The 18,713-nt window shown below is 48.3% G+C and overlaps 1 protein-coding gene across 2 annotated transcripts in view; it reads right to left on the reverse strand.

Annotated features, from left to right (window-relative positions):
• Olfm2 (olfactomedin 2) overlaps positions 1-18,713 on the reverse strand; it is a 77,714-nt gene that overhangs the window by 4,885 nt on the left and 54,116 nt on the right. For both annotated transcript variants that reach the window (XM_006242643.4, NM_001015017.1), the window contains exons 2-3: positions 2,057-2,206; positions 142-288 (exon numbers count right to left, since the gene is read on the reverse strand). In XM_006242643.4, coding sequence (XP_006242705.1) covers positions 142-288; positions 2,057-2,206 — 297 coding nt within the window. The remainder of the gene's footprint in view (positions 1-141; positions 289-2,056; positions 2,207-18,713) is intronic.

Here is an 18,713-nt window from a genome sequence, read left to right on the forward strand (position 1 = left end):
ACTCCTCGTTTCTTCCCAGATACGGCCCCGCCCTTGGAACTCAGGTCCTCTGGCTTTCACAGCAGTCACTGTTACCGCAGCACCTCCCCCAAACCCTCCAACCACTCTCTAGACCCCAGAGCTGAACTCAGAAGAACCCACCTGAAAGCTTTTGGCTGAGACTGACCCATCGGCTGTCCTGAGCCTTGCATCCAGGCTCCGCATGAGGGTCTCCATGCTGCGAACATACTGGAGATCCCGGTATGTCCTTAGCTCAAGGACTTCCATGGACTGAGACACATTCTGGACCTAGAAGGAGAACCATTCAAGAAACAAGTTCCTTCTCCCAGCCACCGACAGAAACAGGTGGCCAGGACCAGCACAGATGGTCCCCTGATCTCACTAGCAGCCTCCAATATCAGGCTCTACAAAGTCCCATCCCTTTGCACCTGTCACCTCCTCCCCGGCGCTTGACTTCCTGACACAGAAAGGCGGAGGTAGGTTTCCCACAATGAAGACTAGAACCATGTGTGGTAGCAAACACCCGTAATTCCAGCACTTGGAGGTGTAGATGAAGGGTCAGAATTTCTAGGGTATCCTCACCTCTGCCTCCTAAGTGCTGGGATTAAAGGCAGGTGGATCTCTGTGAGTTCAAGGCCAGCCTGGTCTACAAAGTGAGTTTCAGGACAGCCAGGACTACACAGAGAAGTCCTGTCTTGAAAAACAAAAGTAGCCAGGAATGGAAGGTCACAGTTGTAATCCCAGCACTTGGGCTAAGACGTTCCAGCTCAGCCAAGGCTACAACGTGAGTTCCAGGTCAGTCTGGGTCAGAGTGTAACCTTGCCTCTAACAAAAACCAAATAAAACCAGCGATGGGAGGATCCTGGGGCTTCAGCTCAGCGAGAGAGTGGTTCTGCAGTACACAAAGCCCTGGATCCATCCCCAGCATAAACTGGGTGGTTCATACTTGTGTGCAAACCACTTGGGAAGTGGACCCAGGAGGATCTGAAGTTCAAGGTCCTCCTTGGATACACAGTGAGTTCAAGAGCAGCCTAGGCTCTACAAGACCCAGAGGTACGCATCAGTAGTCGTGCCATGACCTGTTTTTTCGGCCACTATGAACAATCAAAGGGCACTACGGGGAAGTCCACAGCTTTCGGGGAAAGCAGTTTCAGTAAGGGGTGTGCGCAAAGCAGGCTTCTGAGAGTGGGGGGGGGGGGGTGGGTTGCAGGTTGCCAGGTGCTCCCTGCCGTCAAGCCTCAGCTTCCTCCTCTCTTCTGTGAGGGGGGGGGGTGCAGGCATCACGGCTCACAAATGGGTGGTGACAGGGACTCCAGTCAGCAAAGAATCTGAAACATCCTGGAGACAGATGAAGTGGAGGCAGCCAGGGTGAAAAGGATTCTGCATGCAGGTATGTGTATGTGTATGTGTATGCGTGCGTGTGCGCGTGTAAATAAATATATGTGTGTTTGTACATATCTGTATGAAAGTGTGTATGTGTGTCCATACATATCTATGTATGTGTATGTGTATTGTGTGTACATACATATCCATGTATGTAAGCGTGTACATGTGTGTGCATACACATCTGCATAAGTATGTCTGGAGGCCAGAGATTGATGTTGCTGGTCTACAGAGTGGGTTCCAGGACAAGCAAAGCTACACAGAGAGACCCTATCTCAACAAAACCAAAGAAAAATGTTTTAATAAAAATGTAAATAGAAAAGAAAAGAAAGGGGCTGGAGAGATGGCTCAGTGGTTAAGAGCACTGACTGCTCTTCCAGAGGTCCTGAGTTCAATTCCCAGCAACCACATGGTGGCTCACAACCATCTGTAATGGGATCTGATGCCCTCTTCTGGTGTGTCTGAAGACAGCGACAGTGTACCTACATACATGACATAAATAAATCTTTAAAAAGAAAAGAAAGTTTGAACCTACCTAGATGGCATCTCAGTCATTGGCCACTTTACAACAAGCTACCTGTCTGGATCTTCTGTGGTTAGCCTAGATGGCGACAGGTTTAGTAGGAAGCAAAAAGGAAGGTCAGCCTTTCCCCGGTGCCTGCCAAGTCCCTACCTTCTCCATGAGCTGGCGAAGCTCTCTGCTCCGACCATCTCGGGCACAGGTGCTCTGTGCAGGAATCACAGCTGTGCAGATGCATTTGCCATCCGGCGCCTGCGCTGACGTGTACAGCTGCCAGCCCTCTTCTGGGCTCTGGAAGAGAGTCTGCAGAGGAAAGGGTGTAGTCAGAGAGTAGGAACCCAAAGAGGCTCCCTTCTATCTTGCTGGGAAGGGCAGAAGCCCTTTGCTGGGGAGATGGCCTTGAATGCATGACAGCCTCAGTTCAGATCCCCAGAGACCATGACAAAAGATAGAGATAAAGACTGGCTGGTCCTGGAGGCTCTCTGGCCTGACTGGACAATTGGACAACTTTGGAGGCCAGTGAGAGGCTCTGTCTCCAACAGAAGATGGGAAGTACCTGAGGAACATCACCAGCTGAGATCTGATCTCTGCACACGTGTACAAGTGCACACCAGCACACACATGCACACATACAAACTAGGGGGAAAGCCACAGTGAGGACCCAAGTAAAACCCACATAAAGCAGACCTCGGAGATCGTGTCTGTAACCCTAATGCTACATCAAGGCGGGAAGTGCAGCCAGAGAATCCCCAGAAGCTCTTGGACCTTCTAGACTGGCGTACACAGGAATAAACAAGACACTGTCTCAAACAAGGCGGACAGTGGGCACTGACACCCTAGATTTCTTTGGACTGCCACATGCATACTGTGTCTCATGAAGTCTCCTGACCTTGAGCTAACCATATGACTGAAGGTAACCTTGAACTTGTGATTCACCTACCCCAACCTCTTGTGTGTAACACCACCCCTGATTATTAGGCGATAAGAGTGGAACCCAGGGCCTCCTATATGATAGGCCAGCACTGTACCGACTGAGCCCCAGCCCCAGGAAGGGAAACCTTCAACCCTCTAAATATCAATGTGCAAAGGGACCTAAGAGTAGTCAATGAAAAATCAGAGACTTTGAGCTGGCTGTAGTATTGTATGCCTGATAACCCAGCACTTGGGGGCTGAGGCAGGAGGATTGCTTAACCGCAGGAGTTCTGTGTTGGAGTATGGTTTGCTGATTGTGTATCTACGCTAAGTTCAAATCAATATAGTGATTTCCCAGTAGTGCTTAAGTAAACCCTGTTTCAAAGGAAAGAAGGTACAATGAAGAGAAACAGATCAATTTTGTTCATTAGGTTTTTTTGAGGCAGAGTTTCACTGAATAGCCCTGGCTATCCTGGAATTTGCTCCATAGACTGACCAGGCTAGACTCAAGAGATCTGCCTGCCTCTGCTTCCCGCATGATGGGATTAAACCTATACTTCCCTACCACCTGGTTTAGCAACATCTTTAAAGAACAAACACCAGGGTCAGACAAGATGGCTCAGTGGGTAAAGTGCTTGCTGCATAAGCATGAGGACCCAAGTTCAGATCCCCAGCATGCACATAAAAACCCTGGTTCATGATGCAAGTTCTGGGGGCCATTGTTGCAGGAGGGTGTCTGTAGTGTCTAACCAGCCTAGTCCCTGGTGAGAGACCCGTCTCAAAATAGCTGAATGGCTCCTGATGAGCCATGCCTGAGGCTGTCCACTGGTCTCCACAGGCCTGTCGTGTGTACACATCCACAGACATTTCAAAAGTGGAGGAAACTCGTATACAGACGTAAATAAGTGCAGATCGGGTGTTTTGAGTTGTTTAGTATAGACGTAGAGAGAGCAGGGTCGTTCAGGGTGTGTCTTTGCCTATCTTTGCAGTGCAGACTGAAAGGAGAGGAGGAAGCACCGTGTGTATGGAAAGGTGTTCCAGGCAGGAGGAACAGCAAAGGCAAAGGCCTGAGGCAGGGCTGTGGACCTGGGTGACCAGAGCAGGGTGAGCCAGGCACTAAGTGAAGGGAGACAAGAGTGAGGAGGTGACAGCGTGACAAAGAAGGAGCTGGGGAGCAGCAGCCAGGACTTCGGCTTCTGGTGTGGATGAGGTAGGAGCCATGGCGGATCATCAGCAGAAGAGAGGTGCACACTGACTTGGGTGCTCAGTCCCAGCTCAGAGGGACTGCTGGGGTCCAGGCAAACACAGCGAGTTGAGACCGGAATTCCGGTCCTATCTAGCTTGCTTGTTTTTGTATTGAGACGGGAGCTCATGAAGTACATGCTGGCCTTAAACTCCCTATTGCAGCCACAGATGACAGTGAAATCCTGATCCTCCTGCCTCCACCTCCTGAGCCTAGGCTGACAGCCGTGACTGCCACACTGGTTCACGCAGTGCTGAGGAAGGAACGCAGGTCTTTGTACATGCCAGGAAAGCACTCCAGCCACTGAGCCGCTAATGTTTCTGGAGAGGCAAACCGTGCAAAATCCACTATTTGCACGGCTGTTACTGATCCCCAACAGAGGCCATGCCCAGGAGTGGAGGGTGGAGGTAAGCCAGGCTGAGTCAGAAGCAGCTGCGGAGACTCCTGCCGCACACCCCCGGTCTCTTCCCACTCAATACGTTCTTTTATTGAAATGTGAGCAAATGAGCTAGCTACACAGTGAGCCCCACACCTCCACTAATTTATAAGAAAAATAATCCATTCACAGAGGACAGCCGAGGCCATGGTAATGAGTCAGGCTGTGCTTCTGTACACCCTGCCTAAGCTGGGGACGCCCTCTGTGAGGGCCCATGTGACTTTCCTTGGATGAACTGCTCAAGCCTTTGTTTCCTTCCACAAATTACAACACTTACTTATTTACTTACTTAGAATGTGTGTGTGTGTGTGTGTGTGTGTGTGTGTGTGTGTGTGTGTGTGTGCGCGCGCGTGTACATGGACACAGTGTACCTCAGAGTGCATGTGGAAGCCAGAGGTCAACTGGCAGAAATTGGCTATTTCCACAATGTGGTTCCCAGGATTAGAACTCAGGTCATCAGGTTTGGTGGCCAGTGACTGGGCTGGAGAGATGGCTCAGCAGTTAGGAACACTGGCTGCTCTTCCAAAGGACTCAGGTTCAGTTCCCAGCACCCACATGGCAGTTCACAGCTGTCTGTAACTCCAGTTCTAGGGGATCTGACCCCCTCACACATGGAAGCAGAGAACCAATATACATAAAATATAAAATATAATTTAAAAAAGTTGAAAAAAGGGCTGGGGAGATGGCTCAGTGGTTAAGGGCACTGACTGCTCTTCCAGAGGTCCTGAGTTCAATTCCCAGCAACCACATGGTGGCTCACAACCATCTGTAAAGAGATCCGATGCCCTCTTCTGGTGTATCTGAAGACAGCTACAGTGTACTTATATATAATAAATGAATGAATCTTTAAAAAAAAAGATTCTTAAAAAAAAAGTTAAAAAAAAAAAAAGGATTAGGCAGAGCCAAGGCTCGAACAGCAGAAGCCTCCCTGAGGATTGACAGACAATTGATGGGTGCTGGAGTGTGCTAATGAGACCACAACCATATCTGAGGATTGATGGGCAGTTAATGGTAGCTGGGGGCAGGGGAGGTGCTCAAGGTTCTGTCCCTGCCTTAGGATTAACAGGCAGTAATGGTTGTTCAGGAGGAAGAGACATTTCCTCAGTGGTATGGCCACCGGTAAGGAGCCCACAGACCTTCACCCACACTCTGTAAGCAACCAACCCCCACAAAACCCACTGAGAAAAAGAAAAGAAAAGAAAATAGGGATAGGGGGTTGGGGATTTAGCTCAGTGGTAGAGCGCTTGCCTAGCAAGCACAAGGGTTCGGTCCCCAGCTCCGAAAAAAAGAAAAGAAAAAAAAAAAAGAAAAGAAAAGAAAATAGAAGGGCTGGCTGGGAAGAGGGAGGGGACAAGAGATGGGGACAGGAATACAATTAAGGTTCATCGTGTTCTATGAAAATGCCATAACCTTTATTATGCATATTGTGCTAATAAAAACTTAGGAAAGATCCAGCGCCCTGTATGCCCCCACCCAGGGCCCCAGAAGCTGTCACAATCTTCTCTGTGAACTCAGGAGAGACTCTCCTAAGATCCTCTGGCACACCCAGGTCTTAGTGAGCCATGAGTCACCCGTGCAAGAACTCCTGTCTTGTCTTATTCTGTGTGTGTGGGTGTTTTCAGTCCCCTGAAGCAGCAGACGCAGACAGTTGTTAGGGGCCATTTGGATGCTGGGAATCAAACCAAGGCCCTTTAGAAGAACAACAACCAATGCTCTTAATCCCTCAGACATCTCTCCAGTCCCTGTAAGGGAACTCTTAAAGGTTTGGTTTTGTTCCGTTTGGTTTGGATTTTCCAGAAAATCCTATAACTTGCTCTGTAGACCAGGCTTGCCTTGAACTCACAGAGATCCTACTGCCTTTCTAGGATGGGTACCAAAGGTGTGTGCCACCACAACCAGCAACCTAGTGTAGAAGAATTCCTTGTGTTCGTTCTGCTTAGTTTTGTTTGAGACAGAATTTCACATAGCCCAGGCTGGCCTTAAACGCACTATGTAGCCAAGGATGACCTGGTCAGATACTTCTGCCTACACCGTTGGAGTTCTGGGATGACAAGCGAGTGTCACCATGGCTGGTTTCCATTAGAGAACTCCTGGCTACTCCAGGATGTCTGACAGAGCCAGGAGGTCAGGGGCTGCCTCAACTCTGGGTGCACAGGCTCATTTTTCTGCACTCCCTCAAGTGACTCCAGTAAGCGAAGCCGTTCCACACCAGATTAGTTCCAAGGATGCCTGTGTGCCTGGACACTGCATTCTGTGAAGCCGAGTACAGTGGCCTACATTTGCCTCCATGTATATCTGTACATTAATGCATGCCTGGGAAGATCAGAAGAGGGCGTAGGATCCCATGGAAGGTTACAGTTATGAGCTGCCATGGTGGTGCTGGGAACTGAACCCAGGTCTGAGCAGCCAGTGCTCTTAACTGCTAAGCCATCCCTCACTTTTTCTTTTGAGGTAGAGTCTCGTTAAGTTACCCAGGCTGGTCTTGGACCCTCCCTGTGTCCAGGAAGCTGGTATTACAGGCTTGGTCCACCAGGCTCAGCCAGGAGCTCAGTCTAGCACAGGAAAAATGGCCCACAAGGATTTCCCCTTGCTCCCTGAAGAAAGCACAATTGCTTAAGCCTCCTTTCAGAGCAAATCCAATTCTTTCAAAGCTGAACAATGAACAGGAGCCCAAATGTCCCTGCTTGTATATCCTCCCACTAGCTCAGGTCCCCAAGCAATTAGGCTAGAACTCCCCTCAAAGATTCTTATTATGCAAAAACAAAGCAGCCCGGTCCACATAATTAGCATCTCCGGCCTGTGTTTCCTGGCATGTCCTTTGAAGCAAACAAGACACTTCTCCCAACATATGAAATATTGAATTGTAAAAGAGAAGTGATATCTAAGCACCATGAAGAGACAGCTTCTGTGGCTTTCCTAAAATAATTGTCTGTATGGCATGCGCCCTGCCGGAGCGTTCTCTGCAGCCGTGTAATTAAATGCCTCCGGTTTGTCCTCCAGGTCTCAGCACACTAAGATCTGAGTTTTGCCCTGCAGGGTTAAGTTCTAATGTTCGGTTGAGTTCACTTCTACAGGAGGTGAGGGGATGACCCACAAAGAAGGCTTGACGTTAAACAGTCTAAATGCCATTTCCAGACTGGAGTCTATGTAGCTTGGTACCAAGGTCCCTAACTCCCGGAGGGTCTTAACCTGAGGGGCACAATGGTCTATCTCAGGAAAATGCATAAAGTGACAGTGTGGAGTCAGCAAGATGGTCCGACTGGTAAAAGTGCTTACCACCAAGCCTGGCAATATGAGTTCAACTCCTGGGCACCCACAGAGTGGAGCAAACGAGCTCTCGCAAGTCGTCCTCTGACCTCACACGAGCCAAGTCATTCAATGCCTTCACATTAACACACAAATAAATATATGCAAAAAGAAACTTACAAACAGGGAAATCTTGGGCACATGAGAAGATCGAGGAGCCAGTTGAAGCCTGTCTGGCAGAGTCGAGGGTCCCACACCGCAACCTGTCCGTCCCAGTCCTGCAGTCTTGTAGGAGTCTTGCCAGAAAACCCATTTACAGGAAAGCGTGAGTCCTAAACTCCTGTGCAACCAGTGGCTTCTGGTTCTACCTTACCCAATACAACTCCACCTGAGGCACCCCCTGAGCCACCCCAATCTCACCAAAGGACAGGGAGATTCTTTTCAAATACTCTATTTTAACTGGGGGGGGGGGGGGGGGGGGAGGGGGAAGTGCGCACATGCATGCAGTGCCCTTAGAGGCCAGAAGAGGGCGTTTGTGCCCCTGGAGCTTGAGTTACATGTTCTTGTGGGCTACCTCTCATGGGTGCTGAGCATTGAACTCGGGTTCTCTGTAAAGGAGGGTCATCTCTCCAGCCTCACAGGCACTCTCTTTTCCTGAGTTCTGGTTCCCGTCTTAATACTCCGGCTAATGGGCTCTAAGAGGATAAGCTACGTCCTCAAGTAGCTCTTCTTCAAATCGCATTCTGTGAGCTGGAGCTTTCAAATACTTCCATGGAAGCTGCTGCCCCAATTAAACACAGGTCTCCATAACAGACTCAGGGTTAATTAAACCCGGGACACACAGGGCAATGGTAGAGCTCCTTTCTAGAATCCCCCAGTGAGGGGCTGGGACCTGTCTCAGTGGTAGTGACCCTGCTTAGAATCCCCCAGTGAGAAGCTGGGGACACATTTAAGCTCTGGCCTTAGTAGTCATGGCAGCCTTGAGTTTTATCCCCAACTCTGCTAAAATGAAGAAAAGAAAAAAGCTTCCTGAGACAGAGGGATTGCGGCTGGGTCCCCCGGGGGGGCAGCCACCCCCTGAGCACTGGCTGTGCGGAGGATTAGCCAACTGGTGGAGAGCAAGCAGCTGCCTCTTAATAAAATGAGGATGGAATGAATTTGAGACTGGGTAATTTAATCAGCAAGCTGAGGTGGCTTGGGGCTTATATATTTATTTGGACTTTTCTTCCTTCCAGAAAAGCATCTAAGTGGTTTACAAGGATATGTAAAACACCACACAATGGTTCCAATTAAATTTGAGAGTGGGATCAGACACTCTGGGAGGGCGGGCTGCCAACCCACAGCCGAGGTGGTCAAATGTCTGTTCTTGCACTTTACCCAGCCAATTCGAGACTAAGAATCCAGCCCACACAAATCATAAGGATCATGTGGCCAAGTACCAGGCTGCTGCAGTGATTCTTTCTTAAAAAAGAATTTAAAATTACAGTTTAGGGTGTGTGCGCACAAGCACACAGGCTCACACAGGTGCCATGATATCAGTGTGTCAGTTAGAGGACAGCTTGCAATTCTCTTCTACTGTATGAGTTCTGGGGGTTCTCTCAGTTTACCTACCGAGCCCTCTTACTGGCCCCTAAAAGGATTTTATTAGGCACTGCCTAAAACTAGACAGGTAGGAGTGTTTCCTTTTTAAGTTTCTAATTATATAATAGTTGGTATAATAACTTAGCATTATGGGATGCATCCACAGAAGGGAACATTATACGGCAATAAAAACCAGGGACTCTGGGCCCCAGAGTGCTTACTTAGGCATATGTAGGAATTGGAGTCCATCCTCACATCACACAAAAATATCGCATGTACATATGGAACTCAGAACTTCAGAACTTCTAGAAAACGGCTGTACCAACCAGCCCTACTCGTATCTCTAGGTCAGACATTCTTTTTTTTTTTTTTCCCCCCGGGGCTGGGGACCGAACCCAGGACCTTGCGCTTCCTAGGCAAGCACTCTACCACTGAGCCAAAGCCCCAACCCCAGGTCAGACATTCTTATCACTGGCTTCTCAGTGTGTGTGGTGTGTGTGTGTGTGTGTGTGTGTGTGTGTGTGTGTGTGTGTGTGTACTTGCACACACATATGCACAAAGAATGAATGTGGAGACCAGAGGACAATGTTGGGCTTCAGTCCTCAAGCCCCAAGAGTCAAGTGTTGTCCACCTTGGGTTGTTTTTTGTTGTTTTGTTGTTGTTGTTGTTGTTGTTGTTGTTGTTGTTGTGTCTGACATAGGCTCTCTCTATGTAGCCCTGGCTGTCCTGGAACTCACTGTATAGACTGGTCTGGTCTGGATCTGTCTGCCTCTACATACTACTGGGATGGATTATGGGCATGTAACAGCACACCCAGCCCTCCACCTTGTGTCTTAAGAACCTGCTGCTCATCGATTCCACTGAGCTGGCTGTCCAGGGAGCTGCAGAATAGTCCTGCCTCTTCCTTGCCAGCACTGGGATTAGAACCATGACCACCACACCAGACGTTTTAAAACCGTGAGTGTTCTGGGGGTGGGACTCCAGATTCTATGATTGCAAAGAAGGTGGCAAGCTCTTCAACAGCTATCACCCAACCCAAGCTTAACTTCTTCCCCAAATTTCTTCCCTATTTTAAAACAATGTATGGGTGGGGGGAGCTGTGGGGTGATTAACAGTTCAGAGCTCTAACTTCCCTTCCGGAAGTCTCAGGTTGTATCCCCAGGACCTACATGGTTGCCACTCACAACTCTCTGTAACTCCAGTTCCAGGACATTCGACACCATCTTCTGGCCTCTACAATCATACGTGCAGGCAAATCACCCGCACAAAAACATTATTTTTTAATTTAATGCATTTCATTTTATTTATTTTGTGTGTTTCTCTGTCTCTGTCTCTGTCTCTGTCTCTGTCTCTCTCTCTGTCTCTCTCTCTCTGTCTCTCTCTCTCTCTCTCTCTCTCTCTCTCTCTCTCTCTCTTTCTGTTATGTTGTGTTATTTGGGGGTGGGGGAATAGAAGACAACTTGTAGGAGTTGGTTCTTTCCATCATGGGGATCCCTGAAGTCCATCCCAGGTAGGCAGGCTTGGTAGCAAGAGCAGTCACCTACCGACCACCTCACCATTTAAACAATGCACATAGATCCCTCTGTAAGGAGATGCAGATGGACCAAGTCATGCCCCAGCCCAGGCCTCCTGTAACCCTTCTACCCTAACGCCTTGTTTTGTTTGAGAAAAGGACTCATTGAGCCCAGGCTGGCCTCTAACTTGATGTAGTTAAGGATGACGATGACCCAGTGCTGGGATTACAGGCTTGTGACACCACACCCAGTTTTATGCCCAGGACTTCCTATGTGCTGGACACTCGCTCAACCAACTGGTACCCAGTCCCAGCTCTAAAACCTGTTTAAATTCTTTTTTTTTTTTTTAAATTTTGGCAAAGGAGTAAGAGGAGCATAAGCAGAAAGGAGACCAAGAAAAACGAATGTGTTAAAACCCAGCCCCGACAGCATATGGTTGGCCAAGAACTTGGCTTGTAGTTCCTCAGCACAAAACTCAAAAAGAGAAAGCTGGTCACTTCTGCTGTCCCCAGTGTCCTGAAAGCAAAGTACGCCAGATGCTCCCAAGAAGCAGCGACTATTTTTGGTACTGAGAACAGGCAGGGATTTCTCCCACGGCCTCCCAAAAAGGATTCTGTGATGTCACCCACGTCTTTCCGGGCAAAATCCAAAATCCTAACGGTTAGGAGCTGCCCCTCCCCCTCCCCCCTCGCTGCCCCTCCCCCTCCCCCTTCGCTGCCCCTCCCCCTTCCCTTCGCTGCCCCTCCCTCCCCCTTCGCTGCCCCTCCCCCTCCCCTCTCGCTGCCCCTCCCCCTTCGCTGCCCCTCCCCCTCCCCTTCTCTGCCCCTCCCCTCCCCCTTCGCTGCCCCTCCCCCTCCCCCTCTCTGCCCATCCCCCATCTTGTGCTGCCTCAGGCTTTTCTTTTTCTCATCCCTTTATTTCCACCCTTCCTCTCCTTCTTTCCCCTTCTCTTTTTCTTTCTTGTCTCTCCTTCTCTCCTCTCATTTTTTTTCTTCAGACAAATTCTTGGTCTGCAGCCCAGGCTGGCTCAAACTCACAGCCTTCCCACCTCCGCCTTCAGAGCCTGGGACTCCAGGTAAACGCTCGCACACCTGGCCCCTAGATGTTTTTCACTCCTATTCCATCAGAGTAGAGACTACTCCACAAGGTCCTGCCTGGATTTGTGTTCTCGGTTGACAATTTGAATGCTGTGTAACACAGGAAACTTGGTTAACTGATCTGAGTCTCACCCTCCGCATCTGTAAAACTGACAGGTTAACTGTTCCTACCTCACAAGGATCTCTGGGGGATGCAATGGTTTAAAAAGATAGCCAATAGCATATGCATTTAGAATTAGAATAGCCCTAGACTGATGGGGTTAGAGAAGCTGGTCACGATCACCACTAGGCTGTATAGTTTTCTTGATGGCACTGGTGACAGAGCCCGGGGTCTCATACATTCTAGACAGGCACTCTACCACTGAGCCCCACACCAGCCCTGAGGCTATTATTAAAATTGCTACCCTCATAATACCCAAAGGCCAATTAAGTAGAGTGTGTGCGTGCGCGTATGTGTGTGTGTGTGTGTGTGTGTTTGTGTGTGTGTGTGTGTGTGTGTGTGTGTGTTCTCGAGCATGGGCATGGGGGGGACTGGGGTCAGGGCGGGCTCGGGAGTCAGCGGTAGGCCAGAGGACAGCCTCGGGTATCATTCTTCAGGAGTCGTCCACCTCTTTACAGATACTTTTATCACTTTGTACGCCAGCATGTGGAGGTCGGAAAGACAACTTTGGGGAGTCCTCTCCTTACATCTTTATGTGGGCACTGGGGATGAAGCTCGGGTCACCAGGCTTCCATAGAAAGCACCGGTACCCACTGAACCGTCTTGCCAGCCCCACCTTCTGTTTAGACAGAGTCTCTCCCCGGCCTGAAGCTCTCAGTTCAGCCAGGCTGGCTGCCAGTGAAGCCGGGAAATCCTCCTGTCCCTCCCTCCCCAGTATTGGGTTACAAGCATGAACCACCAGGCTCAGTATCTTCAAAATGGAGTCTTCATGCTTGCAACGCAAGCCCTTGACCAACTCAACCATCTCCCAGACCTGCACTCGTCTATATATCAAACCTAATTTTATTATCATTACTATTTATATTGTATGTGCATCTGTGTACACATGTAATCACAGGCAAGCCATGTGCACGTGGAGGCCATATGACAGGCTGTAGGAATAGGTTCGCCTTCCCCCGTGTGGGTTCTGGGACTCACTCAGGCAGGTCTTCAGGTATTTTATTCCCTGTGCCTCCTTGCCAGCCCCCGGATGTTAGTTGGTTTGTTTATCACTATACTGACATACCTGACTCCTTTGGAAGAAAAGGGGTTTAGTTAGCCCTCCACTCTAGAGATACAAGGACATAGTGCTAGCATGGAGGTGGCCCTAGTGATGCCACATGGTGGACCAGCTCACATCAGAAGTGTAAACGTTCCTCAAGGGCAGCGCTAATTACCAATTTGACAGGATCTAGAATCTCCGGGGAAATGGGTATGCCTGTGCCGGGTTATTTTGATGACATTAATTGATATGGAGAGACCTATCGTAGTTGTGGGTGGGACCATTCTCAGGGGTTAACTTGACACACCAAGAGTGACCTGGAAAGATGGGTCCTCAACTGAGAAAATGCCTCCATCAGAGTGGCCTGTGGGAAAGCCTGTGGGTCATTTTCTTGATTGATGGTTGAGGCGGAAGGACCCGCCCACTGTGAGCAGAGCTACCCCGGGATGCCTAAGAAAACAGGTTGAGGCTGCTTTGGTTACAAATGCCTTTGATCCCAGCACTCCAGAGGCAGGAGTGGGATCTGAGGCCAGCTTGGTCTACGGAGCGAATTCCAGGATAGCCAAGGCTACACAGAGAAACCCTGTCTCGAAAAACAAACGAAAAAGCTGAACAAGCCATGAGGAACGAGCCAGCCAGGAGCGCGCTCTGGGGCCTCCGCTTCAGTTCCTGCCTCTGGGTCTCTACCTTGAGTTCCTGCCCTGACTCCCTGTCTATTAGTCAAATAAACCTAACCCAGTCACTGTGCTACTACATGACTGAAATGAAACTAACACACTTGGGTGATGAGTGTCACAAAAAACGGAGTCAGCCGGCTGAGCAGCGGCGGCCATTGCTCTCGGCTATGACTACGGTGCCACACGACCAGCTGCATTAGCTCTTGTTGGCTTGACCTCCCCGCAATGAAGGACTGAATCCCTGAACTGTGAGTCAGAATTAGGTGGGGTTTTGCCAGGCACTCAGGAGGAGGCAGAGGTAAGTGGATCTCTGTGAGTTTGAGGCCTGATCTACAGAGTAAATTCTGGGATAGCCAAGGCTATCGAGAGAAACTCTGTCTCAAAACAAACAAAGAAAAACAAAAACAAAAAAGAATATGTGTTTTATTTGTTTTAATTAAAAGTATTTTATTTTATTGGTGTTCCCCTCCATGTATGTACCACAAGTCCACAGCGACCAGAAGACAGTGTTGGATCCTCTGGGGCTGGAGTTATAGACAGTTGTGAGATCCTCTGGAAGAGCAGTAAGTGTTAACCACTGAGCTACCTCTCCAGTCCTGCTGCTTGGCCATCCTTGTAGGGAGGGACATGTGTACCACAGCATGCATGTGGAGATCAGAGGACAACTCAATGGAGTCTGTTCTCTCCACCTTCATGTAGGTTCCAGGAATCTAACTCAGGTGCCCAGGTTTGCACAGCAAGCCCCTTTACCAGGTGAGCCCTTTCATTGGCCCCATGAGCCAAAATAGATCCTTTGTGTCTTTTTTTAAACTTTTTTTAAAAAAAGATTTATTTATTTATTTATTATATATGAGTACACTGTAGCTGTCTTCAGATACACCAGAAGAGGGCATCAGATCCCATTACAGATAGTTGTGAGCCACCATGTGGTTGCTGGGATTTGAACTCAGGGCCTCTGGAAGAGCAGTCAGTGCTCTTAACCACTGAGCCATCTCTGCAGCCTGATCCTTTGTGTCTTAAGTTGCTTTTGTCAGAGTGTTTTTGTCACAGCAACAGGGAAGATACTATGACACATCCCCAGGTCAAAAGTAAGGGAGGCCCACAGTCCATCCCAAACATGTTAATAATCTATCAGGCCACACCGATTTTTTATTTGTCTCATTGTGTAGACCAAGCTGGCCTTGAACTCACAGAAATCTACCTGCCTCTAGCTCTGGGATCAAAAGTTTCAGAATCAAAACCACATACTGCCATCCCAGCTGGTCCCACCTCCTAAAGAACCCACTGACAAGGCCTGGGGTGCACCTCAGTTAGAGAGGGCTAGTTTAGCATTTATTAGCAAGCTCCATCCTCAAGAAGAGAGGGGGGCTGGGGATTTAGCTCAGTGGTAGAGCGCTTACCTAGGAAGCGCAAGGCCCTGGGTTCGGTCCCCAGCTCCGGGAAAAAAAAAGAACCAAAAAAAAAAAAAAAAGAAGAAGAAGAGAGGGAGGGAGAGGGGAGGAGGAGAGGAAAAGAGGGGGAGGGGAGGGGGAAGGAGTGGGGGAAGGAGAGGGAGAGGGACAGGGACAGGGAGAGGGACAGGGACAGGGACAGGGACAGGGACAGGGAGAGGGATCCCAGCATCACACTTACTTGGAACCCAGGAATACAGGATACTGAAGCCCCAGCAGTAGCTATGCATCTGACAGGGGCTCTGAGGACATAGCATCTGCTAACAGGTTTAATCCTCATTACAAGGCTGAGAGGTGCCACTTTTCCCTAGGGCAGAGAAAAGCCGAGACTCTTGGCCACAGTGACACAGCCTGTAAGTAGTGGAGCCAGGGTTCAAACATGATCTCCCTTCAGGCTAACGTGGTCACAGCAAACATGACCTCAATGCCCTTCCTCTGTCCCTCTCTTCTAAACCTGGGTCCCATGACCATTCAGGCCTTAGGGAGTGATCAGGACAGACCTCTGCTGAAGACAGAAGAAAGTGGTATGAGGGTGGGGAGTTCTGTCTGTCTGTCAGAGGTTTATGGAATGGCTGAATGTTGGTGAGCTGGTAGGTTAGAGACCAAGTGTCTTCACACACTCACAGTGAATAGTCCCTGCCTCCCTCCTCCTCCCCCCACCCCCAGAAGGGCTGTCTGAGCTCAGGCTGACATGGGCTCCTGGCCGGCTCGGAAGCAGTCCTGGAAGAGGGGCTGTGATAAATGCTTCAGGGACACGCCTGGCTGCTGCATCTGAACCGTGTCAGCAGCCAACCCTTTGGAGAGCTTGAGATAATAGCCAGCTGCCTTTGTCAGACCTGGAGGTGCTGAGCAAATCCCAACTGAGTGATAAGCTTGTCAGGCTTTAAAAAAGATGTCCGCTCACCTGGCCAGGCTGAAGGGCAGGGAATTGTTTGAGCCACAGTGGCTGTGCCTGAGAGAGCTGGGAGGCAGAGTGGGTAAGACTGCGAGAATGCCCACTCCCTCACCCATTCACATATCCAGTCATTCACTCACTTACCATTCATTCCCCATCCATAATCCATCCATCCATATGTATACTCATTCATTCATTCATTCATTTCTTCATCCATCCATTTATTATCCATCCACCCATTGATCTACTAATCTATCTGTTCCTCTGTCCATGCATTCAAACATCCATCTCATTCATTCATTCATTTCTTCATCCATCCATTTATTATCCATCCACCCATTGATCTACTAATCTATCTGTTCCTCTGTCCATGCATTCAAATATCCATCTCATTCATTCATTCATTTCTTCATCCATCCATTTATTATCCATCCACCTATTGATCTACTAATCTATCTGTTCCTCTGTCCATGCATTCAAACATCCATCTCATTCATTCATTCATTTCTTCATCCATCCATTTATTATCCATCCACCTATTGATCTACTAATCTATCTGTTCCTCTGTCCATGCATTCAAACATCCATCTCATTCATTCATTCATTTCTTCATCCATCCATTTATTATCCATCCACCCATTGATCTACTAATCTATCTGTTCCTCTGCCCATGCATTCAAATATCCATCTCATTCATTCATTCATTTCTTCATCCATCCATTTATTATCCATCCACCCATTGATCTACTAATCTATCTGTTCCTCTGTCCATGCATTCAAATATCCATCTCATTCATTCATTCATTTCTTCATCCATCCATTTATTATCCATCCACCTATTGATCTACTAATCTATCTGTTCCTCTGTCCATGCATTCAAACATCCATCTCATTCATTCATTCATTTCTTCATCCATCCACTTATTATCCATCCACCCATTGATCTACTAATCTATCTGTTCCTCTGTCTGTGCATTCAAACATCCATCCATCTATTCATCTATTATTTCTCCGTCTTTCCATCTATTAATTTATCTATCCATCTCTTCATCTACCCATTCACCTATGAATCTGTTCACCCCTCTGTCTATCCATCCTTCCATTTGTGTATTCATTCATTCATTCACCTATCAACCACTAGACTTCTTTTGTATATGTATGTATGTGTACATATTTTTATGTAGATGCTGTGTGAGCATGCATGTGTGGAGGTCCAAGGTTAACACAGGCGTTTTCCTCTATCTATTTATTTGTTATTTATTTTTGAGTGTCTACTGAGGAATTTAATGACTCACTAGGATTGCTGGCCAAGGATCTCCAAGGATCCCCCTGTCTCTACATTTCCAGAGCTGAGGTCACAGGCTCATGCTGCCAAATGTGAGGTTTTTACATGGGTTCTGAGGTTCCTAACTCAAATCTGCATATTTATACAGCAAGTGCTTCACCAACCACGCCATCTCCCCAGTCCCAGTGTTTTTTTGGTTCAGTTTAGAAGGGTCTTATATAGTCTGAGCTGGCCTTGAACTCCTGAGCCTCCTGTTTCTAGCTGAGTACTGGAATAGAGGAATGCCTGCTGTGTCTGGGCGTTTGCAGATCCCTGTCCCTGTCATGTCATGTCCCTCCTAGTTCATGTGCAGAAGCCTGCTCTTCAGGCTAGCTCCCTAGTTCTTAGCTGAACCAAGAGGGCATCAGATCCCATTACAGATGGTCGTGAGCCACCATGTGGTTGCTGGGAATTGAACTCAGGACCTCTGGAAGGGCAGTCAGTGCTGTTAACCACTGAGCCATCTCTCCAGCCCTTATTGTTTTTTTTGTTTTGTTTTGGTTTTTTTTGTTTTTGTTTTTGTTTTTGTTTGCTTTTTAAGAGAAGTAAAACAACAGGATATTTTAGTGCAGGATTTTTATCAGGAAATGAAACAAGAAGATGTTGTAAGGCAGCAGTTCTCAACCTGTGGGTCATGACCCCTTTTTGGGTTAAAATGACCCTTTCACAGGGAGTCACATATCAGATTCTGCGTATCAGATATTTATATTACAGTGCAAATTACAGTTATGAAGTAGCAACAAAATAATTTTATGGCTGGAGGAATCACCACAACATGAGGAGTTGTATTAAAGGGTCACAGCATCAGAAAAATTGAGAACCACTGTTGTAAGGGGAGGTGAAACAGACCATATGGCAGGGACGCTCCTTAAGACAGAAACCCACAGGTTGGGGATTTGGCTCAGTGGTAGAGCGCTTGCCTAGCAAGCGCAAGGCCCTGAGTTTGGTCCCCAGCTCCGAAAAAAAGAATAGAAAAAAAAAAAAAAAGACAGAAACCCACGGGCTAGAGAGATGGCTCAGTGGTTAAGAGCACTGGCTGTGGGCTGGAGAGATGGCTCAGCGGTTAAGAGCCCTGACTGCTCTCCCAGAGGTCCTGAGTTCAATTCCCAGCAACCACATGGTGGCTCACAACCATCTGTAAAGAGATCTGATGCCCTCTTCTGGTGTGTCTGAAGACAGCTACAGTGTACTTATATATAATAAATGAATAAATCTTTAAAAAAAAAAAGAGC

The sequence above is a fragment of the Rattus norvegicus genome, chromosome 8 (genome assembly GCF_036323735.1).
Source record: "Rattus norvegicus strain BN/NHsdMcwi chromosome 8, GRCr8, whole genome shotgun sequence".
NCBI lineage: Eukaryota > Metazoa > Chordata > Mammalia > Rodentia > Muridae > Rattus > Rattus norvegicus.